Consider the following 12,886-nt stretch of genomic DNA (forward strand, 5'->3'; position numbering starts at 1 on the left):
ACTTTCCAATTATTGACGGTTACAGTGGCAGCATGGCTCAATTTTCTGCAGGGGACGTCTCGTTGAGTCCTTGCCACGTCGAATTTCTGCACTACGCTGGTCAAAAGGAGATCCAGGACGAAATTACGAGATATGTTATGATTTTTGTCACTTCAGTATCTAATCTTACGTCCTTAGTTTCATTATTATAATTTTTGCATTGTGTACCTCGATTTTTGCCTTTACTTATTACATATATTGGAGAAAATGTTACACTTTACCTTGTTCTGCATTTCAACATACATTTGGTGAAATACGAGCGCTATTCGGAAAGTGAGGAACGATCGGTCACGAAATGGAAACCACTCTGAAAATCCGACGAGGCTTTCCAAGACGTTTTCGGCAGTGTCTCTAGTATGCCCGTCGATCGCATCAACACGCTCTTTTCAGCTGTGAGCGCACTGTGAGTGGGGAGTAAAGGTGCCCAGAACAACGATGTCTCCCACCAAGTAGGAGGGCCCACTGAGAGGCTTCGCCTTAATGAATGCAGCCCACCTAACACAACTGCCACGCACTTCCTTCTTCATGGCAACTCTCAGCCGCACTCTGCAGGGGCAGTGAAGACGCTCCTGCAGCCTTTTTGATGGGAAGTGCTCGATCACCCGCAACACAGCCCTAATTGGCTCTTCCTGAGTATCACCTCTGTTCACATGAAACGCTGGATACGAAGACAACACTTGGGCGCAGGGTACTCGCTATAGACCAGCATAGCAAATTATCGGAAAGCACAGGCGGCTGCCTTCTACAGCGATGGTGTTGGAAATTTGGTATAACGCGGCGACTATGTAGAGGAGTACCTGGAAGGTATAGCTACATGTGCAAATAAAACAGTTTTGATTTTCACTGTGGTTTCCATTTCGTGACCGATCGTTCCTTACTTTCCGAACAACCCTCGTATATACCCACATTTGTTGACTGTGATAAACTTTTGGACACTGGTGTGTTATTGTTACTGTGATGGGCGAAACTTAGGTACACAACTTTAAAATTATTTATTTATGTTTATAATGCACTTTTCAGATAGTGAAGATTTCGTTATTTTGATAAATTAGGTAATATGGCTGTCGTGTATGCTACTGTAACGACAGAAGCAAAAGGCGTTACCTTAGGAAGAGGTGGTGGGTTGGCTTCCACATGCAGTCCAGTCAGTTCTATCATGTTTGGCAGATTGGGTCGAGGGTAGTCTATACTGAAGTGATTGTTTATCAGCGTCAAGCTGAAATTTTTTTCAGTTTCGTAAGGTGATGGGCCGTCAGATCCGAAGTGTTTTCTCTGGATTTCTTCTTGATCCGGCATCATTACATAGAAATAGCGATAATTCATGTAGAGCCATACACACATCATGTAAAGTCTCTCCCAGAATGACATGCGGTGTGAAAATGCAACATGCGCGTCTGTGAGGTAGGCGGGATTGCTGGGGTTGCCATCGATCCAGTGGCTGGGGATAATGGCCCCGAGGGTGACGTATCCGACGAGAGGTGGGGAGCCCACTTTGTGAACCAAGCCGTAGAAACACGGCGTCAGCAGTCGTTCCATAATAACCAGGTCGAATTTTGGAGCTGACCTGTAACAGATTTGTGTATTACTGTGATATTGCCTCTGAAGAAATACAGGGTTATTACAAATGATTGAAGCGATTTCACAGCTCTACAATAACTTTATTATTTGAGATATTTTCACAATGCTTTGCACACACATACAAAAACTCAAAAAGTTTTTTTAGGCATTCACAAATGTTCGATATGTGCCCCTTTAGTGATTCGGCAGACATCAAGCCGATAATCAAGTTCTTCCCACTCTTGGCGCAGCATGTCCCCATCATTGAGTTCGAAAGCATCGTTGATGCGAGCTCGCAGTTCTGGCACGTCTCTTGGTAGAGGAGGTTTAAACACTGAATCTTTCACATAACCCCACAGAAAGAAATCGCATGGTGTTAAGTCGGGAGAGCATGGAGGCCATGACATGAATTGCTGATCACGATCTCCACCCCGACCGATCCATCGGTTTTCCAATCTCCTGTTTAAGAAATGCCGAACATCATGATGGAAGTGCGGTGGAGCACCATCCTGTTGAAAGATGAAGTCGGCGCTGTCGGTCTCCAGTTGTGGCATGAGCCAATTTTCCAGCATGTCCAGATACACGTGTCTTGTAATGCTTTTTTCACAGAAGAAAAAGGGGCCTAAACTTTAAACCTAGAGATTGCACAAAACACGTTAACTTTTGGTGAATTGCGAATTTGCTGCACGAATGCGTGAGGACTCTCTACCGCCCAGATTCGCACATTGTGTCTGTTCACTTCACCATTAAGAAAAAATGTTGCTTCATCACTGAAAACAAGTTTCGCACTGAACGCATCCTCTTCCATGAGCTGTTGCAACCGCGCCGAAAATTCAAAGCGTTTGACTTTGTCATCGGGTGTCAGGGCTTGTAGCAATTGTAAACGGTAAGGCTTCTGCTTTAGCCTTTTCCGTAAGATCTTCCAAACCGTCGGCTGTGGTATGTTTAGCTCCCCGCTTGCTTTATTCGTCGACTTCCGCGGGCTACGCGTGAAACTCGCACGCGTTCAACCGTTTCTTCGCTCACTGCAGGCCGACCCGTTGATTTCCCCTTACAGAGGCATCCAGAAGCTTTAAACTGCGCATACCATCGCCGAATGGAGTTATCAGTTGGTGGATCTTTGTTGAACTTCGTCCTGACGTGTCGTTGCACTGTTATGACTGACTGATGTGAGTGCATTTCAAGCACGACATACGCTTTTCTCAGCTCCTGTCGCCATTTTGTCTCACTGCGCTCTCGAGCGCTCTGGCGGTAGAAACCTGAAGTGCGGCTTCAGCCGAACAAAACTTTATGAGTTTTTCTACGTATCTGTAGTGTGTCGTGACCATATGTCAATGAATGGAGCTACAGTGAATTTATGAAATCGCTTCAATCATTTGTAATAGCCCTGTATTGGATTAATCTAACAACTACAATATGCGACTTAAGATACACAGCGAGACAGAAGAAAAATATGACAGTGACTTCTTGAATGCACAGGGATGCGACGGAATAAAAGGAATACTCTGGTACAGTCACGTAATTTCTATTGCTTGTTTTATAACTCCTGTAAGCACTGATCTTGTCTGTGATGTCTGTACGCAATGCATAGCTTCGACTGGCCTCTTTCAACTTATATAACGCGATTGGAATTATTTTTTAAATTTCACGCTTTTGCTACAACTTCTCATTTGGCTGTTATGAAAGAGATGACATGAACAGCGCGCAGTACAGCCCCCCCCCTTTTTATCTGGTCATCGCTCGCGAGAGAGAGCATCTGGCAAATGCTGCGCAAAGCAGGTTAATAAAAGAAGTGAGCTTTCATTTATTGTTATGTTGTTCCAGGTATTTCAAAAATGGTTCAAATGGCTCTGAGCACTATGGGACTTAACAAAAATGATTCAAATGGCTCTGAGCACTATGGGACTTGATTTCTAAGGTCATCAGTCCCCTATAACTTAGAACTACTTAAACCTAACTAACCTAAGGACATCACACACACCCATGCCCGAGGCAGGATTCGAACCTGCGACCGTAGCGGTCGCGCGGTTCCAGACTGAAGCGCCTAGACCCGTTCGGCCACACTGGCCGGCAAAAGATGTGTCTCCAGGCATACTACTCAAATACCCTATAATTTTTCCCGTAGCAACCATGGTATACCACTGAACCAGCAAATGCAAATCTAACCGACCCTGAATCTACACATCACTTATAGCCTCTCTCAACGCAACTTACACAGTCTGCCTGTCATAGATAACGAAATCCGCCGTAAAATTTTGCTGTCAGATTTCACCCACACCTTCCCATCAACTCCTACTTTCAGATTTTATCCTTTTCTTTCACTTCCATAACCATGGTCTGACCTCCATGCTAGTCAAACTTACCCCAAACTCAATGCTTTCTACGATCCACTGTCCCACATATTAGCCCACCAATTCCATTACCAGATCACTTTACAACACCACTCAAGACTCCTACTCCCGACTTACCCTTTCTCAGAGCATTCCCTACAGCTTGGTTCAGTGAACTGATTTCGTTCGCTCTTACCATAAAAACTACCATCAATTTTTGTGTTTTAATAGGCAACAAACAGTTTTTAACAGCTTCAGATTACAATATATCTCCTAATAATTTTAAAATATATATATTTTTTTTCTATTTTATATTAAACATTGTATCGGTTCGATTTGTAAGATTAAAATACGGTATTAAAGATAATATAATACTTATATGTAACTATAAGTTAATTAGGTTGAGAGTGAGTATTGCACTGTTCGTAGTGGAATTTACTGCGTGAAGATGAAGAATGTCAAGTAGGAGGAGGAAAGAAAAGACGGAAAGCAGATGAGTGAAAAGATTGAAGGGTAATAGAGCAGCTACGTACTTTATGAACTCCTGCATCTCTGGAGCATTCAGGTCGCTCTCGCAAACACCAGCCCCTAACCGCTTCCATGAAAATACCATGTCGATTCCAGTCCAACGGGCCATTACCATCCAATCAGTGGCTTGTCTCAGATACTTGTAGGAGTCAGATATATCAATTTCTGTGAAGTTGGCAATTCTTTTCTGGAAGCAGAAATAATCATAATGTTTTGATGGTTATTTACTCGCATTTTCAGAGAAAAAAATATTGAAAATGTTACATTTATGTAAGTTTCATAATTACAACTAATGTAGAGTTCCCTACAGTTTCAACGTATATGTAGAAAAGTGTTTGGTGTAGCGTGCTTTGCGGCATTGTCGACTCATAAGAAGAGTTTTCCCAGACTATGCGGCTACATATGAGGGATGTTACCCCTTAAAAATCCGAAGAATTTTCATCGCACGTGGACGAGACGGTTGGTGATAATCCTTCGCAGTGATGGAAGCAGATTCATCGATGCATTGTGGTTGTATTTTGTGATATATCATGTGCAGAAGTTGGTAGCATTTTTCCATGAGTTTAGTAAACGCAACAGACACACGTAACAGAGACTTTAGTCATCAATAATATATTCTCCTTCGCTATTTAAAACTATCTGCCAAGGTTGGGATAATTTTTCGATTCCACGCTTGTAGAAATCACATGGTTTTGAGGCGAACAAATTGTCGAGCCATATTCGGAGCGCATTTTCATCTGGGAAGATGGTTCCTTGAAGGTTTTTCGGCAGAGGCCGGAAAAGGGTGAAAATCTGAGGGCGCAAGATCAGGTGAATTAGGTGGATGCGGGATGACTTCCCAACTCAACTCCTGTATAGTGTTTTTTGTCAGTCTAGCAGAAAGCGGGCGGCGTTACCGTGGGGTAGCATCGCTTCACACAGTCTCCCTGGTGGTTGTTCCTGTATACGTATAGTGTCGGAAGTTCCATGCGCCTTTTCGCGGATGATGCTGTAGTATACAGAGAAGTTGCAGCATTATAAAATTGCAGCGAAACGCAGGAAGATCTGCGGCGGATGGACAGGGAGTGGCAACTGACCCTTAACATAGACAAGTGTAATGTATTGCGAATACATAGAAAGAAGGATCCTGTATTGTATGATTATATGATAGCAGAACAAACACTGGTAGCAGTTACTTCTGTAAAATATCTGGTAGTATGCGTGCGGAGCGATTTGAAATGGAATGATCACATAAAATTAATTGTTGGTAAGGCGGGTGCCAGGTTGAGATTCATTGGGAGAGTCCTTAGAAAATGTAGTCCATCAACAAAGAAAGTGGCTTACAAAACACTCGTTCCACCTATACTTGAGTACTGCTCATCAGCGTGGGATCCGTACCAGATCGGGTTGACGGAGGAGATAGAGAAGATCCAAAGAAGAGCGGCGCGTTTCGTCACAGGGTTATTTGGTAAGCGTCATAGCGTTACGGAGATGTTAAGCAAACTCAAGTGGCAGACTCTGCAAGAGAGGCGCTCTGCATCTCGGTGTAGCTTGCTGTCCAGGTTTCGAGAGGGTGCGTTTCTGGATGAGGTATCGAATATATTGCTTCCCCCTACTTATACCTCACGAGTAGATCACGAATGTAAAATTAGAGAGATTAGAGCGCGCACGGAGGCTTTCCGTCAGTCGTTCTTCCCGCGAACCATACGCGACTGGAACAGGAAAGGGAGGTAATGACAGTGGCACGTAAAGTGCCCTCCGCCACACACCGTTGAGTGGCTTGCGGAGTGTAAATGTAGATGTAGATGTAGATGTAGATGTCTGCAAGACGTCTCAGTTGTTGGCAGTAAATGTCAGCAGAGACTGTCACACCTCGGGGATGCATTTCGCAGTACACCACACCGTCGCTGTTCCACCAGACGCATAAAATTATCTTTTGGGGATGCGCCCAGGTCTTTGTGCGAGGGGTGCCCGCTTCGTTTGAGCTCAACCATTCCTTTTCTTTTCCAAAGACACCATTTCTCGTCACCTGAAACGATGCAGGATACGAATGGTCGGTGCTGCCCATGAGCCAGTTGGTGAGCAGGTAGAGATGCACATACCCTGTAACGCCGGAAATGCATATCCTCCTATTTCCATTTATTGTACTATAAATTTGTTTTCCGTATTTTTGTTACCTGAATATATAACATTTCTGTGTCTTCGTATATTGTAATTGTTTTACTATTTGTATATATATATATATATATATATATATATATATATATATATATATATATATATATATATAGGCATTTATGTCGATGTATAATTGGTTTGTTTCGTAAATATTATTTGTATTTTTACGCTGGGTCTTGCCTAGGGAAAACTGCTATTGAACGATTACATCGATAGGTTGTGTGAAGAATCAAAGTGTGTAGGATCTTTGGTAGTGTTAACTCTGTCGCGTGGAGCGCGGGCTGAGCAGAGAGAGGGAGTCTGGCTGGAGGAGTGCAGTGGAGCAGGTGTTTTGTGTGACGCTCCCGCGAGTTGCCGCGCTTTCGGGGTTTGGCAGAATGTAATTGCGCTCGGCTTGCGATGATAGTTTCTGACACGGTGTCGCGGCGGGAAGCATTAGCTGGCGCACATCAAGAGCCCTTTTCGTCTGGTGACCGTGTCGAGAAGAAGGCGCGCCAACATCCAGCTTCTGCAACAGCAACGGCCGACAATGAGTGACTGTCGCCACCTCCACGATCGACGGCTTCAAACCTTCAATCAACAAACAAGGAAGACTGGGAGCACGTAAAGTTTTAGAACTGTATGGCAGACCTCAGCTTTTCAAACTGTACCATTTTCGTAATTATAATTACAGCAACTTAGCATGAACATTTGTTGCTCATTGTCCCAATTGCATTACCAAGCAGGGTCCCTACCTTTTCCGAAATGAACCCGAGTGTCGTTGAAATTCAAATATAATTCGATTTCACTGCTTTAATTTCAAAGTTCAGTTAAGGCATTCATAGCTGGCTACAATATTTAGATTACACAAGCACGAATTAAGAGTGCGAGTTTTGTTACCGTATTTTAGCTTACCTGTGACTGCAGCTCAGCTTGGTACGTACTAAATTTTACTATTGTTAATTGTTTAGAATCATTTAATTCAAGTTCAAAGTTAAATCCCTTATTTCTAAATTGCGTAGATTCAAGTAGCTTTTGAAATGATTGTTGAGGTAGTCCAAGACTAACCGTATTTTACTGAATTTCGATGTGCTTCAGAAAGAAAGCTCACTATTAACTTCAGTCATTAAATTAACTTTTGATTTTCCTGTTTTATTAATTCTTTTGCTAAATTACGTCAGAGTGTAGCGAAATTTATTACTTCTGACAAACTTTCAGTTTTTCACACTGCACATGTCAACCTTCAGTTGCCACGCTTCTAGTGCTAATTATATATGTAATAACCTTTTTTTTCAGTTACTATAGTAATTGTCCTTAGGACTGGCGACCGTAATTTCCCCCAAATCTCAAATATCTAATTACCGCTAGTTGATTGTTAACGTAACGGCCACACATTTACTTTCTTTATTAACTTTACCCCTTTTCCAAAATTAATTTCCACCAGTTTCATTTGCATTTTTCCTTTCATTTAGATGTAACCCTTTCCTCCCTCTTTACCGACAGTTTAACTTCGGTGACGATTGCTTTTCCAAAATTTCCATTAGGTACACGCGGTTTAAATTTTCACTGTCATTAAGGTCGATAAGTGAGGGGGAGGTTACAACCCCACCCGCTGATTTTTGTGGTTTTGGCTTAAGAGCATGCGTTACCCTCACAGCCGATTTTTGAACCTTCCCCACTGCATGCAAATGTCGCATCGCATTTGTCAGTTCTCGAGTGCACTGACTTGGCACTTCATTTCCTAGCGTCCACAGATCCATTCACTATCTCCAAATGACAATATGTCAACTAAAATACCAACAGCGTACTACAAACAAAAGACGACACTCGATTAATGAACCCATAGCAACCGGGATACAAACATGTAAAACAAAACTGCTACGATCTTATGCACCACTATAATAGCACAATAACGTAGAACACCGTAGTAACAGAAGTTTAAATTTCTGATTCGTTGCAGAAAATACAACTTTATTTGTTCTGAGAGAAGTAGTTACAACTCACTGTCTCTAACAGGACGTTCGGTGCGGTAGCTAACGGCAGTAGGTAAATCGTTAGAAAGTTCGTGATGGTGAGAGCACTGACTGCTCTCTGTCCGCTAGTAACTTTAACTAACAGAAACCTCTGCCTTTAGTGGTATTGTATTGTATGGACTGTATGTTAACCAGGGGGCATAGAAACGACACAGTGGTCCACAACCCCACGACGACTACCCCAGTCCACTTCACCCCTCCGCCGCCCCACAACGAACCACTCTTTCTGCGTTATTGTGCGGTTCAGTCCCAGGGAACATCTCACACCAGACGAGTGTAACGCCTATGTTTGCGTGGTAGAGTAATGGTGGTGTACACGTACGTGGAGAACTTGTTTGCACAGCAATCGCCGACATAGTGTAGCTCAGGCGGAATAAGGGGAACCAGCCCGCATTCGCCGAGGCAGAGGGAAAAACCGCCTAAAAACTATTTACAGACTGGCCGACTCCCCGGACCTCGACACAAGTGCCGGGGACGAGACGGTCCTTCCCACTCCGGAAAGTCGAGCGTTAGACCGCACGGCTAACCGGGTGGGCGTCTTTAGTGGTTTGTAACACGCCATTAAATAATATTATTTTTAACTCAGTCAAGCGTAGATTTTTAGCTGACGGCACCTCCAGATGTCCCTTCTGCTTCTGTGTCGGCGTAAACACTATAAATTCATTGTTGGCTGTGAGCTCGAGTACCCAGCAAACGGAAAACAGATATTACTGTCATTCGACTAGTATCAATTCTGTTATTCCCGACAGTCACGTCGCCGAGAATCCCGTTAGAGTGACCGTAGAGTACCAACAAAGATGGCGACAGGCGCAGAAATCGTTAATGATGCCACGGAATTTCATCCACTTTAGTCTGTTACAACAGCACAATATCAGATATAACGTGTTATCTGATGCATAGAAGCAGCAGGAAGATCTCCATGGACAGCACGACAACATTTGAGAACAGGCTTTTATAAAGACGCCAACTATGTGAGGCAGTGTTAAAGCAGGATTTACAGACAAATAATATCCTATAATCACCCGTTTGAAGGCAGTACGAGGATTTTGAAGCAGAAATGTTACAGCCTGCAATTATTACAATTTTAGCGCCGGAGTACAAAGTGAGTCTGTTTGGCATTTCTACAAGAACGCGACAGCGAATGTAAGAGGGCGGTCTTAGTGAAAAAACATTAATGAAACAACAATTTTAAATGTGGGTTGAACAGACACAACGTGTTATCTGATGCTTATAAAATCCACATGTTATCGCTCACGATGTTCACCACCCACGATAAGTTTATCCGGTGAGTATCTTCTCACAATTTAAAGTTTATCTCCTTCGTAACCCGCCAGGGTAGCCGAGAGCGCTAACGCGCTGCTTCCTGGACTCAGGTAGGCGCGCCGGCCCAGGATCGAATCCGCCCGGCGGATTAACGACAAGGACCGGTGCGCCGGCCAGCCTGATTGTGGTTTTTAGGCGGTTTTCCACATCCCGCTAGGTGAATACTGGGCTGGTCCCCACGTTCAGCCTCAGTTACACGCGTCACAGACATTTGAAACACTTTTGCAGTATTTCACGATTTACACTAGATGCAGACAGCTGGGGTACACTGATTCCCTCCCTGGGGGTACGTGGTGGGGGCAGAAAAGGCATCTGGCGACTCCTAAAACTAACCTTGCCAAATCCGTTTTAACCAAGCCGACCATGCGATTGCTGCAGGACTATGGCGTAAGCGAAAGAAATGAATAGAGCATTGCACTGTGATGACAAAAGTCATGGTATAGCGATATGTACACATACAGATGGCGGTAGCTTCACGTGTGCAACGTATAAAAAGGCAGTGAATTGACGGAGCTATCGTTTGTAGTCAGGTGAGTCACGTGAAAAGTTTTGCGACGTTATCGTCGCCGCAAGATGGGAGTTAACAGACTTTGAACGCGAAGTGGTAGTTGGAGTTATACGCAGGGTACATTCCATTTTGGAAATCGTTAGGGAATTCAGTATTCTGAGATCCACAACGTCAAGTGTGTGCCGAGAATACCATATTTCAGGCATTACCTCTCAGCACGGACAACATAGGGGCAGACGGCTTTCACTTAACGACCGAGAGCAGCGGCGTTTGTATAGAGCTCTCAGCACACTGAGTGAAACAGCCGCAGCAGTCAGTGTGGGATATGCGACGAACGTGTCCGTTAGGACAGTGTGCCGAAATTTGGTGTTGATGAGCTGTTGCAGCAGACGACTGACGCGAGTGCCTTTGCTAACAGCACGGCACCGCCTGCAGCACCTCTTCTGGGCTCGTGACCATATCGGTTGGCCCCTTGACGACTGGAAAACCGTGGCCTGGTCATACGTATGAGCCCCGATTTCAGTTGTTAAGAGTTGATGGTAGGGTATGAGTGTGGCGCACACCCCACGAAGCCATGGACCCAAGTTGACAACGAGGCACTGATCAAGCTAGTGGTGGCTTTATAATGGTGTCCTTTGTGTTTACATGAAATGGACTGACTCCTCTGGTCTAATTTAACCGATTATTAACTAGAAATGGTTAATAGGAAACCTGACATGGTCAGAGGGAAGAAGAAGGCGGTCTTAATGTGACTTATTAAATTTAAAAAAATTAAAAACAAAATTTGTAATGCCCAGCTGCAATTTTCCTGTCACTATTAAAATTCGAAAACAGGATTCGGTAGTATCTGTAACCATCTTCAGGTCGTTGAAAATATGAAAAGGCGGTGAACAAGCATTGGAAAGCATTATCGTCTGCAGTGATGCGACAACATGCGTTCGTAAGTACCAAAACGATAACAGCATGTGGTCCAAAACAACACAGCGAGGAAGCCAGATTGTTAACCGCAATTTCGATGGTTGACGGTCATAAAGGAAATTGTCCAATTGCATGAGTAGAAGTTATCAAAAGCTTATTACTTGCGATAGTACAATAGGTGGTATCGTGAGAAAAGTATATGTAACCATTCCAAAAAACTGTCAGCTCTTCCGTAGCCTGGCTTGCACATTAATAATCCTGCCTGGCGTATAACGTAGTCACCTTTGTGAAATACACTCCTGGAAATGGAAAAAAGAACACATTGACACCGGTGTGTCAGACCCACCATACTTGCTCCGGACACTGCGAGAGGGCTGTACAAGCAATGAGCACACGCACGGCACAGCGGACACACCAGGAACCGCGGTGTTGGCCGTCGAATGGCGCTAGCTGCGCAGCATTTGTGCACCGCCGCCATCAGTGTCAGCCAGTTTGCTGTGGCATACGAAGCTCCATTGCAGTCTTTAACACTGGTAGCATGCCGCAACAGTGTGGACGTGAACCGTATGTGCAGTTGACGGACTTTGAGCGAGGGCGTATAGTGGGCATGCGGGAGGCCGGGTGGACGTACCGCCGAATTGCTCAACACGTGGGGCGTGAGGTCTCCACAGTACATCGATGTTGTCGCCAGTGGTCGGCGGAAGGTGCACGTGCCCGTCGACCTGGGACCGGACCGCAGCGACGCACGGATGCACGCCAAGACCGTAGGATCCTACGCAGTGCCGTAGGGGACCGCACCGTCACTTCCCAGGAAATTAGGGATACTGTTGCTCCTGGGGTATCGGCGAGGACCATTCGCAACCGTCTCCATGAAGCTGGGCTACCGTCCCGCACACCGTTAGGCCGTCTTCCGCTCATGCCCCAACATCGTGCAGCCCGCCTCCAGTGGTGTCGCGACAGGCGTGAATGGAGGGACGAATGGAGACGTGTCGTCTTCAGCGATGAGAGTCGCTTCTGCCTTGGTGCCAATGATGGTCGTATGCGTGTTTGGCGCCGTGCAGGTGAGCGCCACAATCAGGACTGCATACGACCGAGGCACACAGGGCCAACACCCGGCATCATGGTGTGGGGAGCGATCTCCTACACTGGCCGTACACCACTGGTGATCGTCGAGGGGACACTGAATAGTGCACGGTACATCCAAACCGTCATCGAACCCATCGTTCTACCATTCCTAGACCGGCAAGGGAACTTGCTGTTCCAACAGGACAATGCACGTCCGCATGTATCCCGTGCCACCCAACGTGCTCTAGAAGGTGTAAGTCAACTACCCTGGCCAGCAAGATCTCCGGATCTGTCCCCCATTGAGCATGTTTGGGACTGGATGAAGCGTCGTCTCACGCGGTCTGCACGTCCAACACGAACGCTGGTCCAACTGAGGCGCCAGGTGGAAATGGCATGGCAAGCCGTTCCACAGGACTACATCCAGCATCTCTACGATCGTCTCCATGGGA

The 12,886-nt window shown here is 45.2% G+C and overlaps 1 protein-coding gene across 1 annotated transcript in view; it reads right to left on the minus strand.

Annotated features, from left to right (window-relative positions):
* The window catches only part of LOC126175959 (UDP-glucosyltransferase 2-like), a 64,565-nt gene that overhangs the window by 23,106 nt on the left and 28,573 nt on the right, over positions 1-12,886 (minus strand). The window contains exons 3-4 of the mRNA XM_049923046.1: positions 4,460-4,641; positions 1,144-1,603 (exon numbers count right to left, since the gene is read on the minus strand). Coding sequence (XP_049779003.1) covers positions 1,144-1,603; positions 4,460-4,641 — 642 coding nt within the window. The remainder of the gene's footprint in view (positions 1-1,143; positions 1,604-4,459; positions 4,642-12,886) is intronic.

This window comes from Schistocerca cancellata, chromosome 3 (genome assembly GCF_023864275.1).
Source record: "Schistocerca cancellata isolate TAMUIC-IGC-003103 chromosome 3, iqSchCanc2.1, whole genome shotgun sequence".
NCBI lineage: Eukaryota > Metazoa > Arthropoda > Insecta > Orthoptera > Acrididae > Schistocerca > Schistocerca cancellata.